Source organism: Salmo salar, chromosome ssa10, assembly GCF_905237065.1.
Source record: "Salmo salar chromosome ssa10, Ssal_v3.1, whole genome shotgun sequence".
Classification (NCBI taxonomy): Eukaryota; Metazoa; Chordata; class Actinopteri; order Salmoniformes; family Salmonidae; genus Salmo; species Salmo salar.
The window spans coordinates 17,586,372-17,612,027 of NC_059451.1; the positions used below are offsets into that span (position 1 = coordinate 17,586,372).

At 42.4% G+C, this 25,656-nt stretch overlaps 2 protein-coding genes across 4 annotated transcripts; both read left to right on the forward strand.

Annotated features, from left to right (window-relative positions):
* Positions 1–1,062: 1,062 nt before the first annotated feature.
* LOC106613655 (coiled-coil domain-containing protein 124) lies at positions 1,063–9,738 on the forward strand. 2 transcript variants are annotated; one of them, XM_014216146.2, is made up of 6 exons: positions 1,125–1,250; positions 4,671–4,800; positions 5,353–5,536; positions 5,729–5,939; positions 6,044–6,149; positions 7,788–9,738. In XM_014216146.2, exons 3-6 carry the CDS (start codon positions 5,378–5,380, stop codon positions 7,987–7,989), a joined length of 678 nt encoding a protein of 225 aa, XP_014071621.1. In that variant the 5' UTR covers positions 1,125–1,250; positions 4,671–4,800; positions 5,353–5,377; the 3' UTR covers positions 7,990–9,738. The 2 variants fall into 2 exon arrangements, with proteins under 2 accessions (XP_014071620.1, XP_014071621.1); XM_014216145.2 differs by lacking the exon at positions 4,671–4,800 and having other exon boundaries at positions 1,063–1,250.
* A 4,617-nt stretch (positions 9,739–14,355) lies between these two features.
* On the forward strand, positions 14,356–20,334 carry LOC106613656 (small conductance calcium-activated potassium channel protein 1-like). 2 transcript variants are annotated; one of them, XM_045687426.1, is made up of 8 exons: positions 14,356–15,733; positions 15,875–15,970; positions 16,087–16,523; positions 16,770–16,911; positions 17,667–17,777; positions 19,400–19,527; positions 19,655–19,724; positions 19,836–20,334. In XM_045687426.1, the coding sequence occupies exons 1-8, from the start codon at positions 14,480–14,482 to the stop codon at positions 20,115–20,117; spliced, it is 2,520 nt and encodes an 839-aa protein (XP_045543382.1). In that variant the 5' UTR covers positions 14,356–14,479; the 3' UTR covers positions 20,118–20,334. The 2 variants fall into 2 exon arrangements, with proteins under 2 accessions (XP_045543382.1, XP_014071622.1); XM_014216147.1 differs by having other exon boundaries at positions 16,087–16,505.
* The last annotated feature ends 5,322 nt before the right edge of the window (positions 20,335–25,656 follow it).

Here is a 25,656-nt window from a genome sequence, read left to right on the forward strand (position 1 = left end):
GCCAGTGAGATGGGTGAAGCTAATAGTACAGAAAGTGAGAATGAGTGGGTTACAGTGGCGAAGAAAAGGGGAAACAAGAGAAGGAAAATAGGGTTTTGGATCAATGCTTCATGGGAAATTCGTTTAACGTCTCGAGGAAAATCTGGAGTGTTTTGGAGGAAAGTGTGTAGATGGTGAGAGTCACAAGAAGTGATCTTATTTTGATTTTTTGTGTGTCTGCCGAGCAGAAGAAGTGTGTTTTAAGACTCAAAAATATATCGGAGTGGAAGCTTTCCTGTATAGATTTTCGTAGCCGGGCAACTATCAAGGGGATTATTTCTGGGGTGGCGCAAGAAATAAAGGCAGAGGATATAACTGAAGACACCGATGGAGTGGTTGGTGCACGTTGATTGACCTGTATGATGGATGGAGAAAATATATTAACTTCATCCATGCTACTGTTCTTTGATGAAGAGTCTCTCCCTTCTCATATAAAGTTAGGATTCATGCTTTTTGTGCGTAAGCCCCTTCAGTGTCATAAATGTAAAAGATTTGGTAATGTGTCAAGTGTGTGCAAAAGGGAAGAGTATCATATGCCAGATGAAGTGAAATTCTGCAACTGTGGAGGTGAACATGCGCCTGAATTCCTGGAGTGCCCTGTTAGGGTGAAGGAGAATGAGGTGGCAAGGGTAAGGAGTGTCCAGCGTGTCTCTTATCTGGAGGGGGTGAGAAGATTGGAAGGAACGAGTGGCGGGGAAGAAACAATGGTAGTAGAGCTACCACGACCAGAGTTCTTAACAACTGAGGGATAGTGAAATTAAACATTTTTAATAGGTGGACTTTGTATTATTTATTGCAATGGGCATAAACTGTACAGCACACGTGGAGAAGAAGTCTAATAAAATTGAAATCATTGTGAATGCCACTGAACGTTTTTTGGTCTTTGTGATTTCACAGCCGAGTCCATGCAAGAATTCATGTCGGTGAATGTACCACCATGTATTTTGGAGTGGACTGTGATTGAAGAAGTGGGACGGGTTTTCTTGGTTTGTGTTTTATTATGTATGATGACGTTTTCCCATTTTCCCGCAATATTTTTGTAGTTTCTTATTCAACACCCCGTCCAGCTGGTGGCGGTAATGCACCATTAACATTGGATCCCAACCGCCGTTAACCCCCATGGAAGAAGGACGTCATCGCTGTGCGTCATTGTCACGAAAGGTGGGCTGGCAGATGCCTTTTCGAAACAACAATAACCTGTTGTCGCTCAGGTACGACCCTTTTCTTTTCACAAACATATATAATTTTTACATTGGTTAATATAGTCAATTGCCACGAATTCAGACTCTGAAATCTTTAATTGGTTCATCTTTGCTAGCTAACTTTAGCTTAGTAGCTAGCTAACTTCTATAGCTAACGTTAGCTAAATGGCGCGTTATGCAAGTTGGCCAGCCGTTGTATTTATATGTTGGGTAAATACAGAACTCGTGTGACTGAGGTATCTAACGTTTGTCTAATGTTTTGCTTAGCTTGTTAACGTTATCATGATATAGTTGACATGGAGAGCTTCTAGCTATATCAACTAGCCAGTGTGTAACTTCATGTCATTGCTAGCTAAGATGGCAAGCTGCTTCTAACCATTGTGTAACATCATGTCATTGCTAGTTAAAATAGTCAGTGAGGTGTTCTCTCATTTGTGTCTGGAAGTAGCAAGCTAGCTGCTTCTAGCTATATCATCTAGCCAGTGTGTAACATCATGCCATTGCTAGCCGATTACATGTTTACATTTTATCGAGACCGACTTACAGCAATGAGTGGATACATTTTTGTACTGGTCCCCCGTGGGACTCGAACCCACAACCCTGGCATTGCAAGTGCCATACTCTACCAACTGAGCCACAAAGACCGTGACGTTGCCAGATGCCTAACTATGTGCGCATTCGTAAATTCACTATGACTATCTACTCCGATTTCAGAGCACTCTCGCAGAATAACTGATGAATTAACGAATGCTCAACACTCGTTGAATATGGCCGGTGTCAGTAAACGTCGGCAAAAAAGGTGTAATTAAATGGTTGCCAGCTGCAGAGTTAATCACCAACGCTCTGGATAACATGAAAACTGCCTAATCCGCTCTGCTAGGACGAGTAAAATAGTCAGTGAGGTGTTAGCCAGTTAGCTTGGGTGCTTGACTGCCGTTGAGGTCAGAACGATCGGATCAACCCTACTCCTAGCTTGCTAGCTACTTCCAGACAAATGAGAGAACACCTCACTCTAACAATTTTACTCGCCCTAGCAGTGCTGGTTGGGCTGTTTTCGTGTTATCCAGAGCGTTGGCGACTAACTGCGCTTCTGGCAACAATTGTATTATGCCTTTTTGCCGTTTACTGACACCAGCCATAATCAACTGGTGTTGAGCTTTAGTAAATGCATCACTTGTTCTGCGCTCTGGCATACTCAGATGAGAGTGTTATGAAATCGGAGTAGATAGCCATAGTGAATTTACGAACACACCCTATTGTTCGTAAATTCACCCTGGAGTGCCAGAGAGCGCTTGTAAACTCTGAGCGTTTCGCACTCTGAACGCTCAGGCCGAGGAGTAGGGTTGATCCGAGTGTTCTGACCTCACAAAGGCAGTCAAGTTCCCAAGCTAACTGGCCAAAGTGAAATCACACTTTATTTGCCACATGCGCCGAATACAACAAGTGTAGACTTCACCTTGAAATGCTTACTTACAAGCCCTTAACCAACAGTTCAGTTCAAGAAGAAGAAAATATTTACCAAGTAGGCTAAAATAAAAAGTTATAATAAAATAACACAATAAGAATAACGATGCTATATACAGGGGGCACTGGTACTGAGTCAGTGTGCGGGGTACAGGCTAGTTGAGGTAATCTGTACATGTAGGTGGGGGTGAAGTAACTATCCATAGGTAACAACCAAACATCGAGTAGCAGCAGTGTACAAAGGGGGTGTACAATGTAAATTGTCCGGTGGCGATTTTTATGAATTGTTCAGCAGTCTTATGGCTTGGGGATAGAAGCTGTTGAGAAGCCTTTTGGTTCTAGACTTGGTGCTCCGGTACCGCTTGCCGTGCGGTAGCAGAGAAAACAGTCTATAACTTGGGTGACTGGAGTCTCTGACAATTTTATGGGCTTTCCTCTGACACCGCCTATTATATAGGTCCTGGATGGCAGGAAGCTTGGCCCCAGTGATGTACTGGGCGGTTCAGAGAAAAGCCCATAAAACAACCATCTGTAGCGCCTTACGGTCAGATGCCGAGCAGTTGCAATACCAGGCGGTGACGCAACTGGTCAGGTTGCTCTCGATGGTGCAGCTGTAGAAACTTTTGAGGATCTGGGGACCCATGCCAAATCTTCTCAATCTCCTGAGGGGGAAAAGGTTTTGTCGTGCCCTCTTCACGACTGTCTTTGGACCATGATAGTTCATTGGTGATGTGGACACCAAGGAACTTGAAACTCTCAACCCGCTCCACTGCAGCCCCGTCGATGTTAACACTTGACAGTTGGTCCGTGTATGCTTTGAGTACACGTCCTGGTATTTCGTCTGGCCCAGCGGCTTTCTGAATGTTGACTTGTTTAAAGGTTTTGTTCACATCGGCTACCGAGAGTGTTATCACACAGTCATCCAGAACAGCTTTGCTTGTTTGATGGCATGTCTGAGGGCATAGTGGGATTTCTTATAAGCGTCCGGATTAGCCTCCCACTCCTTGAAAGCGGCAGCTCTAGCATTTAGCTCGATGCGGATGCTGCATGTAATCCATGGCTTCTGGTTGGGATATGTACGTACAGTCACTGTGGGGACGACGTCATCGATGCACTTATTGATGAAGCCGATGACTGAGGTGGTGTGTTCCGCAATGCCATTGGATGAATCCCGCAACACATTCCAGTCTGTGCTAGCAAAACAGTCCTGTAGTGTAGCATCCACCTCATCTGACCACTTCCGTATTGAGTGAGTCACTGGTACTTCCTGCTTTAGTTTTTGCTTGTAAGCAGGAATCATGAGGATAGAATTATGGTCAGATTTGCCAAATGGAGGTCGGGGGAGAGCTTTCTATGCATCTCTGTGGGTGGAGTAAAGGTGGTCTAGGATTTTTTTCTCCCCCCTGGTTACACCAAAGTTGGTAAAACTGATTTAAGTTTGCCTTCATTTAAGTCCCCGGCCACTAGGAGCGCCGCTTCTTGGTGAGCATTTTCTTCTTTGCTTATGTCCTTATAGAGTTGGTTGAGAGCGGTCTTAGTGCCAGCTTCGTTTTGTGGTGGTAAATAGATGGCTATGAATAATACAGAAGAGAACTCTCTTGGTAGATAATGTGGTCTGCAGCTTATCATAAGGTGCTCTACCTCAGGCGAGCAATACCTCGAGACTTCTTTAATATTAGACATTGCATACCAGCTGTTATTGACAAAAAGACACACACCCCCACCCCTCATCTTACCAGAGGTAGCGTCTCTGTTTTGCCGGTGCATGGAAAATCCCGCTAGCTCTTTGTTGTCCGTATCTTCGTTCAGCCACGTCTCGGTGAAACATAAGATGTTGCAGTTTTTAATGTCCCGTTGGTAGGATAATCTTAATAGTAGATTATCAATTTTATTTTCCAATGATTGCACGTTAACAAGAAGAATGGAAGGCATTGTGAGTTTACTCGCTCGCCTCTGGATTCTCAGAAGGATCCCCGATCTGCATCCCCTTTTTCGGCGTCTTCACGCAAAAAGTGTGGATCTGGGCCTGTTCCAATGAAAGCAGGATATCCTTCTCGTCGGACCCGTTAAAGGAAAAAGTTTCTTCCAGTCCGTGGTGAGTACTCGCTTTTCTGATGTCCATAAGTTATTTTCGGTCATAAGAGACGGTAGCAGCAACATTATCGACACAATACTTAAAAAATAAGTTACTCAAAAAAATGGCACAATTGGTTGGGAGAATGTGAAACGTCAGCCATGTTCTTCGGTGCCATTTTTCCATTTTTGGGAAATCCCCGAGCTGACAAGGTAAAAATATGTCGTTCTGCCCCTGAGCAAGGCAGTTAACCACTGTTCCCCGGGCACTAAAGACGTTGATGTCCATTTAGGTTAAATGCAGAAGACTCATTTCAGGTGAATACATTGTTGGCCAACTGACTAGGTATCCCCCTTTCCTTTTCCCAAAGTTGGCTAGCTTGCTAGCTAACTACTGGGGGTGCATTCGTAAAGTCATTCTGGCTATCTATTCCGATTTCAGAGCACTTTGGTCTGTGTCAATTCGATTGTGAGTTAACTTGCCACCTAGTTTGGTTCATGATAGAATGGCTCTATGTATAGTTAGGTTGTTAGTCGAAAAGATCATGTCAAAATAATACATTGATTCTGTCAGCTGAAGAATAGGCCTAGTCTTAGGGATGCCGAAGAAGTTCCAGGGTGAGAACTCCAAGGCGGTCACTGCCAAGGCCCGCAAGGCAGAGGCCAAAGCAGTGGAAGACGCCCGCAAGAAGAAAGAGCTGGAGGATGCACTATGGCAGGAGAACGACAAACATGTCCTGAAGAAAGAACAGAGGAAGGTGAGACCTTTCGCACTCTGTTTCCTATTCTCACACGGGGTCAAATAGTCTGCAGTAGTATTATATTGGGCTATATCACAATCCAGTATCTGGCTATGTATGTACAGACACCACGCTCTAGAATCTACTGAATGTTGAAGTGAACCTGATTATTTAGGCTTGACTTTAAATGTCCCCTCTCGGAACCTGCAGGATGACAAGGAGAAAAAGCGCCTTGAGGCCCTGGAGCGAAAGAAGGAGAACCAGCGGCTCTTAGATGAGGAGGCTGCAAAGATTAAGGGCAAGGCCAAGGAGGCTGCTGCTGCTGCTGCTGTGGTGGCAGGCAAAGTGACTCGGGCCCAGATTGAGGAGACGCTGCGTGTCGAGCAGCAGCTACAACAGCAGGAGCAACCCAAAGAGAAAGGCAATGACCTCACCAATATACCTTGAATCATTAACCAGGCTCTCTTTCCTCTCCGGGTTCTGTTGTATTCTTATGGTCTCCCTCTCCTCTGTTTGTGTCCACAGAGAAGAGTCACCTGGAGACGCCCCTGGAGGAGAATGTAAATCGCATCATCCCTGAGGAAGGTGTTGTAGAGGCTAGAACCATAGAGGATGCCATTGCCATGCTCAGGTACAGAATACTGTATAGGCATAACCTCTCAATGTTGCTTTTGTAGGGGGTAACAATGTTAAGGTTACAGGCGAGAACCAGGGGAGCCTTTCCATTGGTGTACCATACCGTTATCAACAAAGTGGGTTTGGTGTGCCTTCAGAAAGTATTAACAATCCTTTACTTTTTTTCACATATTGTTCTTAGTCTAAATTTAAAATGTATAACATTTTGATTTTGTGTCACTGATCTACACACAATACCCCATCATGTCGAAGTGGAATTGTTTTTAGAAATGAATTAAAAATGAAAATCTGAAATGTCTTCAGTCAATATGTATTCAACCCTTTTGTTATGGCAAGTCTAAGTAAGTTCAGGAGTAAAAATGTGTTTAATAAGTCACAATTTGCATGGATTCACTGTATGCAATGATAGTGTTTAAAATTATTTTTAAATGACAACCCAATCTCTATACCCCCCACACACAATTATCTGTAAGGTCCCTCAGTCGAGCAATGAATTTCATGCACAGATTCAACCACAAAGAACAGGGAGGTTTTCCAATGTTTCGCAAAGAAGGGCGCCTATTGGTAGTTGACATTTAATATCTCTTTGAGAAAGGTGAAGTTATTAATTACACTTTGGATGGTGTATCAATACACCCAGTCACTACAAAGATACAGGCACCCTTCCTAACTCGGTTGCCGGAGAGGAAGGAAACCGCTCAGGGATTTCACCATGAGGCCAATGGTGATTTTAAAACCATTAGTGTAATGGCTGAGATGGGAGGTAATTGACGATGAATCAACATTGTAGTTACTCCATAATACTAACCCAAATGAAAGCGTGAAAAGACGTAAACCTGTACAGATTACAAAATATTCCAAAACATGTATCCTGTTTGCAATAAGGCACTAAAGAAATTCACTTTTTGTCCTGAATACAAAGTGTTAAGTTTGGGGGAAAATCCATATGTTGGTGGTGGCTGCATCATGTTATGGGTATACTTGTTATTGGCAAGGGAGTTTTTCAGGATAAAAAATAAATGGAATAGAGCTAAGCACATGCAAAATCCTATAGGAAAACCTGGTTCAGTCTGCTTTCCAACAGACATTTGGAGACAAATTCACCTTTTCAGCAGGACAATTACTTGAAACCCAAGGGCAAATATACACTGCAGTTGCTTACCAAGACGACATTGAATGTTCTTGAGTGGCCTAGTTACAGTTTTGACTTAAATTGGCTTGGAAGTCTATGGAAAGACTTACATGTCTGTCTAGCAATGATCAACAACCAACTTGACAGAGCTTGAACAATTTAAAAAAAAAAAATAATGTGCAAATGTTTTGCAATCCAGCTGTGCAAAGCTCTTAGACTTTCTTCCACTTTGACAGAGTATTTTGTGTAGATTGTTAACAAAAAATGTAAATGGAATCCATTTTAATCCCACTTTGTAACACAACAAATGTGGAAAAATTCAAAGGGTGTGAATTCTTTCTGAAGGCACTGTATAACATCAGTTACTTCTCATACTCTAGGCTATATAAAAGATGAAGCAGGCATGGCAGGTATCATAAGTATGAGGTTCCATAGAATAGCTAAAGTGAGAAGTCGAGATGGCCAAATTTCAACCCGTCCTCTTGTGTGTTTCTTTCCCAGCACGGCTGAAGAGCTCGACCGCCACCCAGAGCGCAGGGTGAAGGCAGCGTTCGCCGCGTTCGAGGATCTGAACATGCCCCTCCTTAAAAAAGAGAACCCCAACATGCGGCTGTCGCAGCTCAAACAGCAACTGAAAAAGGAGTGGATGAAGTCGCCAGAGAACCCACTGAACCAGCGCTTTGCCAACTACAACACAAAGTGAACCAACTTCAGCAGCAGCTAATACAAAACTGTCTACCTATGCACATTGGACCTTACAATGGAAGATGCCCCCAACCTATAATTATTCCCCCATTTATGAATGTGTTGCTGGAAAAGCAGCACTCATTCCCTAGGAAGGACCTCCGATGCAAGGAATCACCTTGGGACATCCGCTTGTTTCGTTCCGATTTGACAAAGAAAAGCAAACCCCTTCCCCCAACCAATGTTCCTGATGATTTTATTTTACTGTGCATGTCCACTTGTGAAGCATCTCGGCAGTTTCTGGATTTTATTCCCACTGTCAGTTTTTGGCTCTTATGTTGAAAAGGGATTAAAGTCATTTATTTCAGTTCACAATACACTAACATATCTAATTCTTTCTGAGAATGAGACTACAGGTATGTGATCTGCACTCTTGCCTATCGTAATCGCCTCCATTTAACCGACGATGATAATAATAACCCACATAAGAAAATATCATGACCAGAGCCAGTTGTTGACTTGTAAGAATACTGGCTTGTTATAAACTGCCATTTTGAGCACCATTGGAAATGACTACCCCTTTTCTCTATGATAAAGTGTCTCGTGGCACCTGTTCCCCATCCTAACAAGGCCTTATTAGGTGCACCTACTCAATACATCAATACTGTTGTTGCTAATCCTGGTATCATGCAATATTAGGCCTGCATCTGCTTTCAGGTTACATTGAATTGTATGTAGATTGTTATTGCTTTTTTGTAAGTGAAATTTGAAAAGACTACAAAAAAAAATAATTCTAATCTCAAATTCATGTAAATCTAAATAACCCCCAAACAACGTAATGCGGGTTTACGTACCATTTTCTCGCCTTCATGATTTTGAGAGTTTATGTAAAAAGGCCGTCTCGTTTATTGAAAGCATACAGCTCACATCTCTTGTCAGTCGTGTTTTCGGAGCTGCAGCTAAGAAGTGTCTCCTAACACCCACCACTTCTGTTTCAACATTTTCAACATTTAGCACAAGTGGGTTTTTAAAATTCACTGCATTTTGATCTACACTCATTTAGCCACTTAAATAGACTTTCAGCCGTGTGCATGCCTTACATTAGTGCTCTTTTTCAGCCAGGTTTCCATCTGAAGAGGATACTGAAAGCTGTGTTCTGGTTCTGTCCTTCTCCTCCCCAAGGCATTTACTGCACTGCTGGAAGTAGAAACAAGTCATCTGTACGCGACTGAACTCTGATTTGAAGTGCACACATGTTCACTCCCTTTCATAGATTTAAAATGAATAGACTAGTGTAAGGAATACTTGCACAAATCCAGTGCTTTTAAACACATGATGGAGTCAACAAGTGCACACTTACAGTAAAAAGGAAGGGAATTGGAATTCATCCCACATGTGACTCATCTTTTGTTCCCAGTGGCTCCTGAATTTGACTCTCATGCTATGCCACTGGATGACACTCAGCAGACTATGCGCACATCCTCATCCATTTAGTTAATTGCTGATCTATAAGATATCTTATCAATTTAATATTTATAAGGTGGAATCGGCTGTTGGCATTTATACAGGAATACAGTATTGTGTAGGCATGCCTTTTACTCTGCTACAATACTGTTATAGATGCCAATACCATTCAGGTGTAAGAAGTTACTGTGGAATATATTAGTCAAAACCCTCTTATCCAAGTAAATCTGCATAGGTAGTGTTCAAATTAAAGTTGTAACTGAGAGGACGACCAATAAATATCATTACCGTATTTGCTGTTAAATCAACTGTCTTTTTGTTTTTAATTTATGCCACATTTATATTACAATTCACTTGAACACAGTTATACATTGACCTTTGAAGCTCGGCAAATATTTATTTGGTTTATGACCGTGTCCTGTGCTGCCTTTCTTTACAATGTTTTTTTTAAAGCACAGCAACATTCAAACAGCAGCCTGCTGACCAAGCATGCAGTGGTCTTTGTAACTTTGCCTGCCACCAGTTTGAAAGAGCGTAACAATGTATTACTAACAGGAAATGCTTACAGCTTCACCTCAATGGCTTTTTGAAAGTAGCTGGGTGTCAGAATTAATGATTGTTTAATTATACTGAACAAAAATATAAATGCAACAATTTGAAAGATTTTACTGAGTTAGAGCTAATATGAGGAAATCGGTCAATTTAAATAAATGCATTAGGCACTAATCTATGGATTTCACATGACTGGGAATACAGATATGCATTTGTTGGTCACAGATACCTTAAAAAAGGTAGGATCATGGCTCAGAAAACCAGTCAGTATCTAGTGTGACCATCATTTACCTCATACAGCGTGGCGCATCTCTTTTGCATAAAGTTGATCAGGCTGTTGATTGTGGCCTGTGGAATGTTGTCCCACTTTTCAATGGCTGTGCAAAGTTGCTGGTTATTGGTGGGATCTGGAACTAGCTGTCGTACACGTCGATCCAGAGCATCCAAAACATACTCAATGGGTAACATGTCTGGTGACTATGCAGGCCATGGAAGAACTGGGACATTTTCAGCTTCCAGTAATTATGTACAGATCTTTGTGACATGGGGCCGTGCATTATCATGCTGAAACATGAGGTGATGGCGGCAGATGAATGGCACGAAATCTGGCCATCATGATCTTGTCACTTTATCTCTTTGCATTCAAATTGCCATCGATAAAATGCAACTGTGTTCATTGTCCGTAGCTTATGCCTGCCCATACCATAACCCCACCTCCACCATGGGGTACTCGGTTCACGACGTTGACATCAAACCGCTCGCCCACACGACGCCATACATGTGGTCTGCGGTTGTAAGGCCGTTTAGACGTACTGCCAAATTCTCTAAAATTTGGCTTATGGTAGAGAAATGAACATTAAATTATCTTGCAACAGCTCTGGTGGACATTCCTGCAGTCAGCATGCCAATGGCACGCTCCCTCAAAACTTGAGACATCTGTGGCATTGTGTTGTGTGACAAAAGTGCACATTTTAGAGTGGCCTTTTATTGTCCCCAGCACAATGTGCACCTGTGTAATGATTATGCTGTTTAATCAGCTTCTTCATATGCCACACCTTTTAGAGAAATAAGCTTTTTGTGTGTATGGAGCATTTTATTTTTTATTTCAGAACATGAAACATGGGACCAACACTTTACATGTTGCGTTTATATTTTTGTTCAGTTTATATATGATTGTTCATTCAAATGTCATAACTCCACGTTTTTGAACCTTCAGAGTCGCTCTTGGTGAGAGACAATCCTTGGTATCCAATGTGATTAAGCCCTCAACTATAGTAAATAACTACATGAAGCGTAATATAACACTTTTATTAAGCCTATAGGTTTAATTATGTATACATAAGTAAATGGCCTAATGACCACATGAAGCACTGTGTATGTTGTCAAATGCATTATTAAATCCAATGTTTTATGATTACTTGCTATGGCAAAAGCCAATGCCACTTTTGGACAATAGGCTGATGCAAGTTTTATAATTTATGACAACTGTATATACGATAGACAATTAATAGCTGTATATAATGTAGAAGTGTCCCAAGCACCCCTTAAATGGGGAAGTTGGTTTGGAGCAGAAAGCTTGGATTGCTATTACAAACCTAAAAACTTCCCCTGTTTATGATTGAAGAATGAATGACAACCTGTGTGTCAGGAGGATATATAACATACATTGAGAACAACAAGTCAGTTGTCTAGTGTGCGACAGATTTGACGTGATGTATTATGTTCAGGTGATCTCACTCATGTGCAGATTAAAGAAACGTTGGCCCCTTCACAGTTTGTCTTTATGATTCCTTGCATATTATTTCCTCAACTCTTTCTCAAGCGTATTGGAGAAGACCCAAGGTCCTACACGAGACCTTTTTCTCCGGTGCGTTTTTAAAAGGAGAGAGGATGCAAGGAAAGATGAATGAGAAAGAGGCTTTGTGTGGTCCTTGTGGCGGAGGAGATAAGAGGCTCTGTGTAGGCTTTTGAACCACGAAACATCAATGACAAGTTTCTCTGACCCCTAATTGACTATTCTGCTTTGAAAGCACCGGCCGACACCCCATACAACCAACGGTTCTTTTAGCTATCTATGGGGCTGCTTTGAGTCCATTTATGTATGTGTGAAGTGTGAATTGGTCCTTATTGCTTAGATCTGATGTCACATCATTTTCTGTATCCCGCACGGACCTAATGCTTTGTCCCCCATTGTATTTGCATGCCAGGCCTTTAATAAGCCCAGCAGCTGCCCTTTCTTCAGTTTGAATCCTAATGATCACTTTCAAAGGAAAGCGGCCCTATCTCAAGTGTTGAGCACTAGGAAGTCTGCTGTCTGGCTCCCACTTCAAAAGCCTTTCGAGCGGTGCCCTGCCCCGGCACTGGCCAAGATCACCTCCAAGTTGTGTGTGGCTTTCTACAAGGAGAGTGAGAGAAACGTATCTGAAGGAATAAGGTAAGAGTCTCTGGGCTACGGGGGTCTAGTCAGTTATTTCACATGCTTTGGGTTGATAGAGCAGAGAAAGGTAATAAATGGGAGATTTTTTTCTCCCTAAAGAGTCATACAATTGATACATTTGTTAAGCAAGCAAAGAGAGGGTCTGATAGTTGTTCAGTGCACAATATTGTGAACTGCATTTAACCAGATCCTTGTGGAGTTTCTTGAATATTATGTAGTCGTTTGATAAATTAGGCTAGGTTTCTTGTCCCGGGGGCAAGTATCTGCGGTCGGTGCATTAGGACACTGTTAGACGGAAATGTAAAATCAATTGAATAATATGTGATTCTAATAATTTTCTAAAATAAATAGTACTGTGGATGTTTTACCATCACCACATTCTACAAGCTCAGTTGGAAAATACATAAGGCTAAAGAATGACAAAGGTTAGCGTACACACAAAGGTTTTATATATGGTGTATTCAACATTGATAACCCAGTTATGGTTGACAATTTAGGTTTATATATGTCCTTAGTCCCTACATCTGTAGCAATGGTGATATCCCTGTTTGAGGAAGATTCCTAGCAGAGGGGCTCATCTGGTTTCGACAGGATCTCCCCAGTCTCACTTTGGGAGACAGTTATACACAGGTCTCCTAAAAATGTTTTATCTGTTAGAAGTCCTATGTTTGATTTAGATCTTTGTTAGCTTTTGCCGTAAAATGTAGAGCATGTAGTTCACTTAAAATGATATCTTATTGGTCAGATACTTTACAGCTTTTAAGAGGGAGTTGTGTCAATGTCTCTGTATAGCATTCCTTCATGTTTTCTCTGCTTTCTTACAGATTATTTTTGTGTGAACCCAACGGTCTTTTAGCGGGATGACTGTAATACACCATGAATATGGACACAGCAACCTGAATAACCTGATTAAATAGGTTATTAATAATATTATGGACTGAATCTGATTTTTTTCCCCCCCAGTTATGATCAACAATGCATTGGCTATTGCACATGGTTATACCAACATAAGCAGTTGGGTTGAAAATGCGAAACATTTCCATTTGAATCTGGAATCCTTCCAAGCAAAGTCTTTTCAGTTCATCAATGTAAACAGTGTTACAAGTGACAAGATTTTCCCATTAAGTTCATGTTCAACTAACTTGCCAGCATCACCGTTTTTTCAAAATTCATAAAATTATTAAACAATTCTTAGTTAACTAACAAAAACTAAAAGTTGATTAAAAAGACAGTTAAAAACAACAAAATATGAATAAAATATACAACATGTACAGGAATCATTAAGTTAAGCTGCCATCGGATTCCGGGGCATCACCCAAGTCGGTGCTACACATTGGTAGTACGGAGGAGTAGCTAGCCAGCTACTTACAGAGTCCGTAAGGAGAGGCTGAGGACGGCGGGGACAGCGAGGTGTGGTAAAGGCTCCGGACCAGTCTCTGACTGACTCTGATATGACCACCGACCTCCCTTGCTGTGACCAAAATGCTCCCCCCATCCCTCCACCGCTCACTGTTCTACCTCCATTCTTGCTTCAACTCCCTGATTTTTGATTTTCTTGTATCTCGTTATGTTCATTGAAATTTGGTTCCTTGTATGTGTTACTGCAATTCAGCTTTTAGCTGCCATAGTACACAGGAAATTAAATAAATAATTATCATCATACATTATGAGGCTGGTTCTGGTCAAACCCACCAATGCAACGCGTCGGCTCGATTCAACAGGAGACGCTTGCAACGACCAAGACCCGGATCACTGCAACTCACGAGGGCAGTCCCTACCAGACAAAGCCCCTGAGGTCATGCAGTATCGCTACTCTGGAACTGCCCTCCAGCCCCAAACGTCAATACTAGAGCAGAGCAATAACAGCATTTCCACTTCCACTTCTCCGCCACAGGCTACTCCAAATGGAGTCGCTCCACCAAGGAAATCTCCACCATTAAAAACTACACTGTCAAAACTGAGCAATCAAGATCTCCTCCTTTTTTGTAGCCAGGTGGGTGGTACTCTTGAACTGCAGCGCGAAAGCCCACTGTTGGCCGAGTGGCATGGGACCACGATGGGACGTCCTGATGAGGACTGTGGCTCTGTTTGCTATTCTCCTAGTACAAAACATGGATCAGAGGTGGCCGGTTTCCAGCCACAATCAAAGCAGGGCTTCTTGAAGGACTGCCTCTCCACATTCTCAAAAAAGGGAACTCCTCCTTCTCTACAGTATACCCACTCCTATCCTCAGAACTCCCTGGTGTCATCGTCATCCCGCTTTTTCAGGCAGAAACCAAGTCAAGAGGATCCCTCAATAGAGACTGTCAATCACGAGAAGGATAATTTCACATCCCGATGCAGGGGAGAAGACGGGCTGAAGGAGTATAATCAATGGCAGCAGCAGACCCATAATCATTTCAAGATTAAAGAGCATAACCTACCACCAGTCTCAACTACTGAAAGAACAGAACCTTCGCTCAATATACCTCTGAATAGCAATGAGTCAAGTAAAGTTAGGCAGCTCTTGGTTTTGTCTCAATCTCAGGACCAACAGCAACTTCCCTTAGATACGCAACACCAATGGATCCTAGGAAACGGTTTACCTAGCTACTGTGCCAATGAGTGTGGAGTACATTGTGGAAGCCAACAACCTTACTTAAACCAGCAACTACAGCAACACCCTCAAAGGCAGCATTGTTGTGAACATCTTAGCACCCTAAAATGCCATCAGTGTTCTCTCTACCCATCCAGCAGCAGCCCGCGAGTGAAGAATTCATTCCCGGCTACTAGCGACAAAAGCAGTGTTCACTCCTCTTCCAGTAGCCAGCGGTGGCCGGAGAACCATCAACTAGAGGGAGAAGGGCAACGACAAGGGGAGCAACAGGTACATCCTCATACCAAAAAGGTTGGCCATGTTGGTTCAACGCCTTCCCTGTCCAAGAGCAGTAGCCCACTCCCTCCCGACACAGTTGTAACAAGCGCTAAATACAATGGGGATGTTGGGAGACCCCTGAGCAGCCTAGGAGCTTCGCCACCCAACCTTTCAGAGCTGGACTCAGTGAGACAAGAGCCCCTCCAGACTCTCCACAGGTCCGTCCTGGAGGAGGTGTTCTCCAAAGGCCTCAGTGAGGACAATAGTAAGGCCAACAGCGAGGGAGGAGGAGACGCGCCACAGAAGAGGACTAAGGACATTGGCTACAGATTGGGCCAGCGTAGAGCACTATTTGGAAAGCGCAAACAGTTGAGCGACTATGCTTTGATCTTTGGGATGTTTGGGATTGTTGTCATGGTGATGGAGACGGAACTGTCCTGGGGGGTTTACACGAAGGTAAGAAATGTGTCTATTGCAGTGGATTGACCCGTCATAATGTCATGCAGCATTAGAGGTCTACCATGAATATCAGGCATAGAGTAATAGTAAGACAATATGTTTTAAAAAGGGGATCTTAATTGTCTATCTTCTCTGCAGGAATCCTCATACTCATTCGCTCTGAAATGCCTTGTCAGCCTTTCAACTGCTGTATTGCTTGGCCTCATTGTGATGTACCATGCACGGGAAATACAGGTGATATGCCACCATCACTATCTCTACATTAATATTACAGTTTTTCCCCTTGCTCTCTTTTCCCCCACATCTAAATATCCTTGTTTGCCCTTCTCTCCTTACATCTACACACACAGCTTTTCATGGTGGACAATGCAGCTGATGACTGGAGGATTGCTATGACGTATGAGCGGATCTTTCTGGTTGTGCTGGAGCTGCTGGTCTGTGCCATCCACCCCATTCCGGGCCAGTACATCTTCACCTGGACAGCCCGGCTGGCCTTCACCTACACACCCTCATTGACCAATGCCGACGTGGACCTCGTCCTCTCCATCCCCATGTTCCTCAGGCTCTACCTAATCGGTCGCGTCATGCTGCTGCACAGCAAGCTTTTCACGGACGCCTCATCGCGCAGCATCGGCGCCCTCAATAAGATCAACTTCAACACGCGGTTCGTCATGAAGACACTCATGACCATCTGCCCCGGCACGGTGCTGCTGGTCTTCAGTGTCTCTTGTTGGATCATCGCGGCGTGGACGGTGCGTGTATGTGAGAGGTACAGGCCCCAGACACAGTAGGCATTCCATCAACACTGTATCCCTACAACCCAGTACATTTCTCAGTGAAGAAGATCCTTATGTAAGATGAATGCCTCTCTTGATTAGGGTTAGCTCAAGATGTTGATATGGACTTCTACTATGCCTCTTTGCTTGATATATAATGAAACATACATAAATGTATGGTATACAGTATAAGATGTTATACTGTAAAAAATAGATATGTGATTATTATAATACATGTATATTTTTTGTTCCTCCAGGTATCATGACGCACAGGAAGTGACCAATAACTTCCTTGGGGCCATGTGGCTCATCTCTATCACCTTTCTCTCCATTGGTTATGGAGACATGGTCCCTCACACTTACTGTGGAAAGGGTGTGTGTCTGCTGACTGGAATCATGGTATGTTTCCTATGCATCCGCAAGTGTCAAAAGAGATCTATGACATTCAGGATGAGGCAGCTCTAAGGTGTTGTTAAGTTCTAATTTCTCAGAATAAAAACTCAACAGACACTATGAAAGCTTAACCAAGTTTTTTCTTCCCAGAGGATCAATACAGCTGCATTAGACAAAAACCTTTTCATACAAACACTGATATTTAACCCTTCCTCCTAGGCTGAGTCTCCTCCGACACATCTGTATAAACATTGTATCTTTACTGCTAGGCACGACACTAAGTGATACGGGCCATAAACTTTTCTTTCTCCATTAACCTGACCTGACCTCGAACCCCTTCATCACTAATCCATGGCTCACTCCCCTTATCAATGCCTGCCACATGTGATCGCTTTCCCTACACTCAGTACATTCCAAGCTTAATTGCACACACTATATACCTTCTTCCTACAGATAAGCATTAGCTTCTGGTGTAGACCCTCTAAACCTAAGCACTCAATATTTCAATAGAATACCTGAAAGTTAACCCTATCCCAAGTTTAGGAGTTAGTACCCAGAACCACATCAGTGTAATCCGAGAAGGGGTTTGTAGTTGGATGAACTTTGGTGATAATACACTGATACACTGACCATACTGGCAACAGCAACAAAAACATATACGGTACATGTGTTATTATATTGAATAAATAATATCTAATGAGATATAAAGACAACACTTTTACTCATGAAAAAGTATTACTGCCTTTGTCTTTTCTCCCCAGGGGGCTGGCTGCACTGCCCTGGTGGTTGCTGTAGTTGCCAGGAAGTCTGAGTTGACCAGAGCTGAGAAGCATGTTCACAACTTCATGATGGACACTCAGCTCTATAAACGAGTAAGTGGACATTAGAGTTCTTCATGGCTCCAAAATGTTGGGTCTGACCCAAACTGAACCCGTGGATTTATGACCCTAACCTGATACGTATCGGATAATCAAAATGTTTTTTGAAGAGACATTATAAATAAAGACAATGCTCCCCAATCAGCAACCTAGTAAGCAAAATGTTGTTGACAAGACGTTGAAGATGCGTCTTTGTCTGACATTGAAGCCACTTTAGTTTTCAAGGCGCATTTTAAGACATTATCAAGGCGTCTTTTAACAGATGTTGAAAAGACGACTCTGCCGGTAGTTGGAAAGACTCTGCCGGACCTCCTATTGACATCCAGTTTTAGTTGAAAAGACGTCTATTTTGGTTGTTGTTTCTACGGCAAAATATCAATGAAGAAAACATTATGCCAAGTTATTATGTCCCAATAAAAGCAAAATGGGGCAAAATGGAGATTAAAGTATCGATTACTCATTATTGTTTCTATCTGTCACTTTCACTTATGTCAGACTTTTCAAAAGCTTCAGAACTGGCAGTGATCATGTTTGAAATTTACTGACACAACCAACAGAATATTTGAACTACAACAACATTCTCAGAAACAGTTACAGCAACTGAACCCTTGCAAAGTACACAGAGTATAATTGTAATGAGCTCTGCCCCCAAACAAGGACAGCCTTTAAAATCTGGACCAATCATAGACTAGTATTATTTGGCAAATCAAGGCCGGTCCAGACAAGACTAAATCTGTGATGGTCACCGACTTGACAAAAGTGATCCGCTCAAACACGCCCAAGGCCAGGGTGGATGGACCAAATATCTACCAATAATAAACGTCCATAGATCTCCTGCGTCAATCGGTGCTCACTGGGTTTGGCTGTCATGTTATTAACTGTAGGCCTGGATCATAATCATGACAACTTAATAATCATGACAACTTTTGAATTGTACTGTGTGTGTGTATATGTATCTTTTATATACACTACCGTTTTATATACACTACCGTTCAAAAGTTTGGGGTCACTTAGAAATGTCCTTGTTTTTGAAAGAAAACCTTTTTTTTGTCCATTAAAATAACATCAAATTGATCAGAAATACAGTGTAGACATTGTTAATGTTGTAAATGACTATTGTAGCTGGAAACGGCTGATTTCTTTATGGAATATCTACAAAGGCATACAGAGGCCCATTATCAGCAACCATCACTCCTGTGTTCAAATGGCACGTTGTGTTAGCTAATCCAAGTTTATCATTTTAAAAGACTAATTGATCATTAGAAAACCCTTTTGCAATTATGTTAGCACAGCTGAAAACTGTTATGCTAATTAAAGAAGCAATAAAACTGGCCTTCTTTAGACTAGTTGAGTATCTGGAGCATCAGCATTTGTGGGTTTGATTACAGGCTCAAAATGGCCAGACACAAATAACTTTCTTCTGAAACTCGTCAGTCTATTCTTGTTCTGAGAAATGAAGGCTATTCCAAGCGAGAAATTGCCAAGAAACTGAAGATCTGGTACAACACTGTGTACTACTCCCTTCACAGAACAGCGCAAACTGGCTCTAACCAGAATACCTACCATCATAGTACTGTACCAAAACATTTCTCTGTTTTCTGGACTGTTCCCTACAGGTGAAAAACACAGCTGCCAATGTACTCAGAGAGACATGGCTTATCTACAAACACACCAAGTTAGTCAAGAAGATCGATCACGCCAGGGTACGCAAACATCAGCGGAAATTTCTGCAAGCCATTCACCAGTAAGTAGTGTGCCTTTTCAAACCATTGTTAAATAAATAGTTGATGTGTGTATATCTGTGAGTATGTTATGCAGCCTAAATTACCCCTTTGCCCTCCATAACTCACTTCCACTTCACTTTCCCCTAGACTGCGCAGAGTCAAACTGGAACAGATGAAACTCACCGACCAGGCTAACACACTTGTGGATCTAGCCAAGGTGCACCTTCATGATCATCTTCATTAAGCACCTTCATTATCATCATATTTAATTCATATATTTCTTTCTAAACCCTGAGCACAAGTTTGACACACCGTTTTTGCGCCACAGACTCAGAACATGATGTACGACCTGGTGTCTGACCTGCAGCTGCGCAGCGAGGAGCTGGATAGGAGGATTGGTAGTTTGGACGACAAACTGGACTCCATCCTAGTCAATCTGCAGGCCCTACCCAGCCTGCTCTCCCAGGCGGTCACACAGCAGCACAAGGACTTCCTGGATGGCTTGGCCCACCGTGTACGGAAAGCCTCGTCGGAATCTGAGCTTCACTGGGTTCCCGCTAGGTGCCAACGGTCCCTTTCCACTGCACCACAAACAATACCTTACAGCTGACAGCCTAGCCACATTGCCACTATTGTGACCTTAAATTATGTATTTAATAATGTATCTCATACTACCCCAGGGACAGGGATATTTTATCCTCTGACAATGAATTTGAGCATGGTTATATCTCTCCAGCCCCATCCCTCAGCTGTTTACTAAAAGAAGTAGCGGGTGGCGGTTTGTTGTTTTCCAAATCTTGGATTGCCAGTCTGTGAACTTAGGCCATTCTTAAATTGCGGTGGCATTTAGGCATGGCATTTTGGGAAAAAGTAACTTTTTTTCTAGATTTTATATTTATTTAGATGTATGTTGGTACTGTACCAGTCAAAAGTTTGGACACACCTACTCATTCAAGGGTTTTTCTTTATTTGTACTAAAACTATGAAATAACACATATGGAATCATGTAGTAACCCAAAAAGTGTTAAACAAATCTAAATATATTTCATATTTGAGATTCTTCAAAGTAGCCACACTTTGCCTTGATGACAGTTTTGCACACTCTTGGTATTCTCTCCACCAGCTTCACCTGGAATGCTTTTCCAACCGTCTTGAAGGAGTTCCCACCTATGCTGAGCACTTGTTGGCTGCTTTTCCTTCACTCTGCAGTCCAACTCATCCCAAACCATCTCAGATGGGTTGATGTCGGGTGATTGTGGAGGCCAGGTCATCTGATGCAGCACTCTCCTTTGTCAATTAGCCCTTACACAGCCTGGAGGTGGGTTTTGGGTCATTGTCCTGTTGAAAAACAAATGATAGTGCAAATCAGATGGGATGGCGTATTGCTGCAGAATGCTGTGGTAGCCATGCTGGTTAAGTGAGCCTTGAATTCTAAATAAATCAGTGTCAAAGCACCTCCACACCATCACACCTCCTCCTCCATGCTTCACGGTGGGAACCACACATGCCGAGATCATTCGTTCACCTACTCTGCGTCTCACAAAGACACAGCGTTTGGAATCAAAAATCTAATTTGAACTCATCAGACCAAAGGACACAATTCCACTGGTCTAATGTCTATTGCTCGTGTTTCTTGGGCCAAGCAAGTCTCTTCTTATTGGTGTCCTTTATTTGGGTTACAATTTCTGAGGCTGGTAACGCTAATGAACTTATCCTCTGCAGCAGATGGTTTTTGCGACTGCACTTGAAGAAACTTTAAAAGTTCTTGAAATTTTCTGGATTGACTGACCTTCATGTCTTAATGTAATGATGGACTGTCATTTCTCTTTGCTTATTTGAGCTGTTCTTGCCATAATATGGAGTTGGTCTTTTACCAAATAGGGTTATCTTCTATATACCACCACTACCTTGCCACATCACAGCTGATTGGCTCAAACGCATTAAGGAAAGAAATTCCCCAAATGTACTTTTAACAAGGCACACCTGTTAATTGAAATGCATTCCAGGTGACTACCTCCTGAAGCTGGTTGAGAGAATGCCAAGAGTGTGCAAAGCTGTCATCAAGGCAAAGGGTGGCTACTTTGAAGAATCTCAAATATAAAATATATTTTGTTTAACACTTTTTTGGTTACTACATGATTCCATGTGTTGTTTTATAGTTTTGATGTCTTCACTATTATTCTACAATGTAGAAAATAGTAAAAAGAAAAGAAAAATCCGGGATGTAGGTGTGTCCAAACTTCTGACTGGTACTGTACATCGTCCCATTCTTAATCAACAAATATGGTAGCTTAATTAGTCAATAATTTGTACCATTATAATAACATTGTGCCACCAGTGGGAGTAGTAACACCAATGATGGTAAAACTAATGACAAATTGGAGGTAATTGAGGATTTTCTTTCAATTGTGGGCCACATATGCTCAAGTCTGTCATTAATCATAAAAAAATATTTTACTATTAATTGTGTACACTGAGTATACAACTTTAAGAACACCTGCTATTTCCATGACCTACAGTGCATTCAGAAAGTATTCAGACCCCTAGACTTTTCCCAGATGTTGTTATGCTACAGCCTTATTCTAAAATTGATACAATTATTGTTCTTAATCAATCTACCCACAATACCCCATAATGACAAAACAAAACTGTTTTTTTGATTTTTTTGCAAATGTATAAAAAAAATTAAAAATACCTTATTTACATAAGTCTTCAAACCCTTTGCTATGAGACTACATTGAGCTCAGGTGCATCCTATTTCCATTGATCATCCTTGATGTTTCTACAACTTGATTGGAGTCCACCTGTGGTAAATTCAATTGATTGGACATGATTTGGAAAGGTACACACCTGTCTATATAAGGTCCCACAGTTGACAGTGCATGGCCTCCATCATTCTGAAATGGAAGAAGTTTGGAACCACCAAGACTCTTCCTAGAGCTGGCTGCCCAGCTAAACTGAGCAATCGGGGGAGAAGGGCCTTGGTTAGGGAGGTGACCAAGAACCCGATGGTCATTCTGACAGAGCTCCACAGTTCCTTTGTGGAGGAAGAACCTTCCAGAAGGACAATCATCTCTGCAGCACTCTACCAATCCGGCCTTTATGGTAGAGTGGCCACTCCTCAGTAAAAGGCACAAGACAGCCCGCTTGGAGTTTGCCAAAAGGCACCTAAAGGACTCTCAGACCATGAGAAACAAGATTCTCTGGTCTGATGAAACCAAGATTGAACTCTTTGGCCTGAATGCCAAGTGTCATGTCTGTGGGAAACCTGGCACCATCCCTATGGTGAAGCATGGTGGGGGCAGCATAATGCTGTGGGGATGTTTTTCAGCGGCAGGGACTGGGAGGGAATGATGAACGGAGTAAAGTACATGAAAACCTGCTCCAGAGAGCTCAGGGCGAACCCGATTCAACATCTCTGGAGAGTCCGGAAAATAGCTGTGCAGCGACGCTCCCAATCCAACCTGAAAGAGCTTGAGTGGATCTGAAGAGAAGAATCAAATCAAATCAAATTTATTTATATAGCCCTTCGTACATCAGCTGATATCTCAAAGTGCTGTACAGAAACCCAGCCTAAAACCCCAAACAGCAAGCAAAGCATGTGAAAGAAGCACGGTGGCTAGGAAAAACTCCCTAGGAAAAACTCCCTAGAAAGGCCAAAAACCTAGGAAGAAACCTAGAGAGGAACCAGGCTATGAGGGGTGGCCAGTCCTCTTCTGGCTGTGCAGGGTGGATATTATAACAGAACATGGTCAAGATGTTAAAATGTTCATAAATGACCAGCATGGTCAAATAATAATAATCATAGTAGTTGTCGAGGGTGCAACAAGCACGTCCAGTGAACAGGTCAGGGTTCCATAGCCGCAGGCAGAACAGTTGAAACTGGAGCAGCAGCACGGCCAGGTGGACTGGGGACAGCAAGGAGTCATCATACCAGGTTGTCCTGAGGCATGGTCCTAGGGCTCAGGTCCTCCGAGAGAAAGACAGAAAGAGAGAATTAGAGAGAGCATATTTAAATTCACACAGGACACCGGATAAGACAAGAGAAATACTCCAGATGTAACAGACTGACCCTAGCCCCCCGACACATAAACTACTGCAGCATAAATACTGGCGGCTGAGACAGGAGGGATCAGAAGACACTGTGGCCCCATCCGATGATACCCCCGGACAGGGCCAAACAGGCAGGATGTAACCCCACCCACTTTGCCAAAGCACAGCCCCCACACCACTAGAGGGATGTCTCCAACCACCAACTTACCGTCCTAAGACAAGGCCGAGTATAGCCCACAACGATCTCCGCCATGGCACAACCCAAGGGGGGGCAGGAGAAACTCCTCAAATACAGGTGTTCCAAGCTTGTTGTGTCATACCAAAGAAGACTGAAGGCTATAATCGCTGCCAAATGTGCTTCAACAAAAGTACTGAGTAAAAGGGTCAGAATAATTACGTAAATGTCAAAATGCCTTTTGTTTGATATACATTTGCAAAAATGTCAATCTGTTTTTGCTTTGTCATTATGGGGCAGTGTGTGTAGATTGTTTTTTTCCCCCCCTAATCAATTTAATACATTTTAGAATAAGGCTGTAACGTTACAAAATGTGGAAAAAGTCAAGGGCTCTGAATTCTTTCCGATTGCACTATAGACTGACCAGGTGAATCCAGATAAGTTATGATCCCTTATTGATGTCACTTGTTAAATCCACTTCAAATCAGTGTTGATGAATTTGAAGAGACATGGATTGTGTGTGTGCCATTCAGAGGGTGAATGGGCAAGACAAAATATTTAAGTGCTTTTGAATGGGGTATGGTAGTAGGTGCCAGGTGCACCGGTTTGTGTCAAGAGCTGCAATGCTGCTGGGTTTTTGATGCTCAACAATTTCCTGTGTGTACCACGAATGGTCCAGGACATCCAGCCAATTTGACACAAATGTGGGAAGCACTGGAGTGAACATGGGCCAGCATCCCTGCTTTCCCCACCTTGCAGAGTCCATGTTTGACAAATTGAGGCTGGGGGTGGAACTAAATATTAGAAAGGTGTTGCTCATGTTTGGTATACTCAGTGTAATTTATCTTCATTTAAAGCTGCAATATGTAACTTTTTGGGCAATCTGACCAAATTCACATTGACAGATCTAGTTCTCTCATTGAAAGCAAATCTAAGAAGCCGTAGATCTGTTCTATGCTTCTTGTTCTTAAATGGAGTTTTTGCATCTTACTTTTGGTTTTATACACCAGCTTCAAACAGCTGACAATACAATAGTTTTGGTTATTGAAATTATATTTCACAGTGGCTTGGATGGTACAATGATTCTCTACACTATGCTTGTTGTGTCACAAACTGAAATTAGCTGAACTATTAACATTTTAGCAACCAGGAAATGGAATATAGCACATTGAAATTAACTTACACCAATTGTTTTTTGCAACACCAATGACACCAAATTATTAATGGAATCCTCAAATTTATGACATACTAAAAGGGTGTAATTAGCTTAATTTTCTTTAATATAGATCCATAGCAGTTTGCCAAAGGAGGGAAGGTCCTTGTATATATTTGTAATAAGATATTTTCAAGGTGGTAACACAAATGAAAAAACTTTAGGGACACGTTTTTCAAGCCAATTTACCTGGTGTGCAGCCCCCCCCCAAAAGGGAAAAATGCCAGTCTTAATAAAATCCCATTACACCATCGTGCTAGGATGGCTAATGCTGCTCCCGTATTAGCCACCCTAGCTATTGCCCGCTACGTTACCTACGTTGGGACGCCAAAAACCAGACGACATACTTTGGCAAAACTTGGGGCTGTCTCATTAAGTTCTAAACGATGCTTCAGATGTATACCCCCTGTGACGTATCTGGGTTTCCCCTTTTGTCTGTGGTGTAACCTCCTGCATTATAGCTGTCGAATCAGTGAGCTGCCTTTGTAGTCATGAAACCACACCCGCTTTAGAAGTTTAGAACGAGAAACTGCAGGCTATATAGAAATAATGACAGTTACATTGAAAATGATTAAATATCAAGGATTTATCAGACTAAATCAGTGTACATTACATCACACATTCCAGTGTTTGAACTTGTAACACGGTTGCATGGAATTTATACTAATGCGACTCAGTTCATTCCATGGCGATAGATGACGTCAGCAG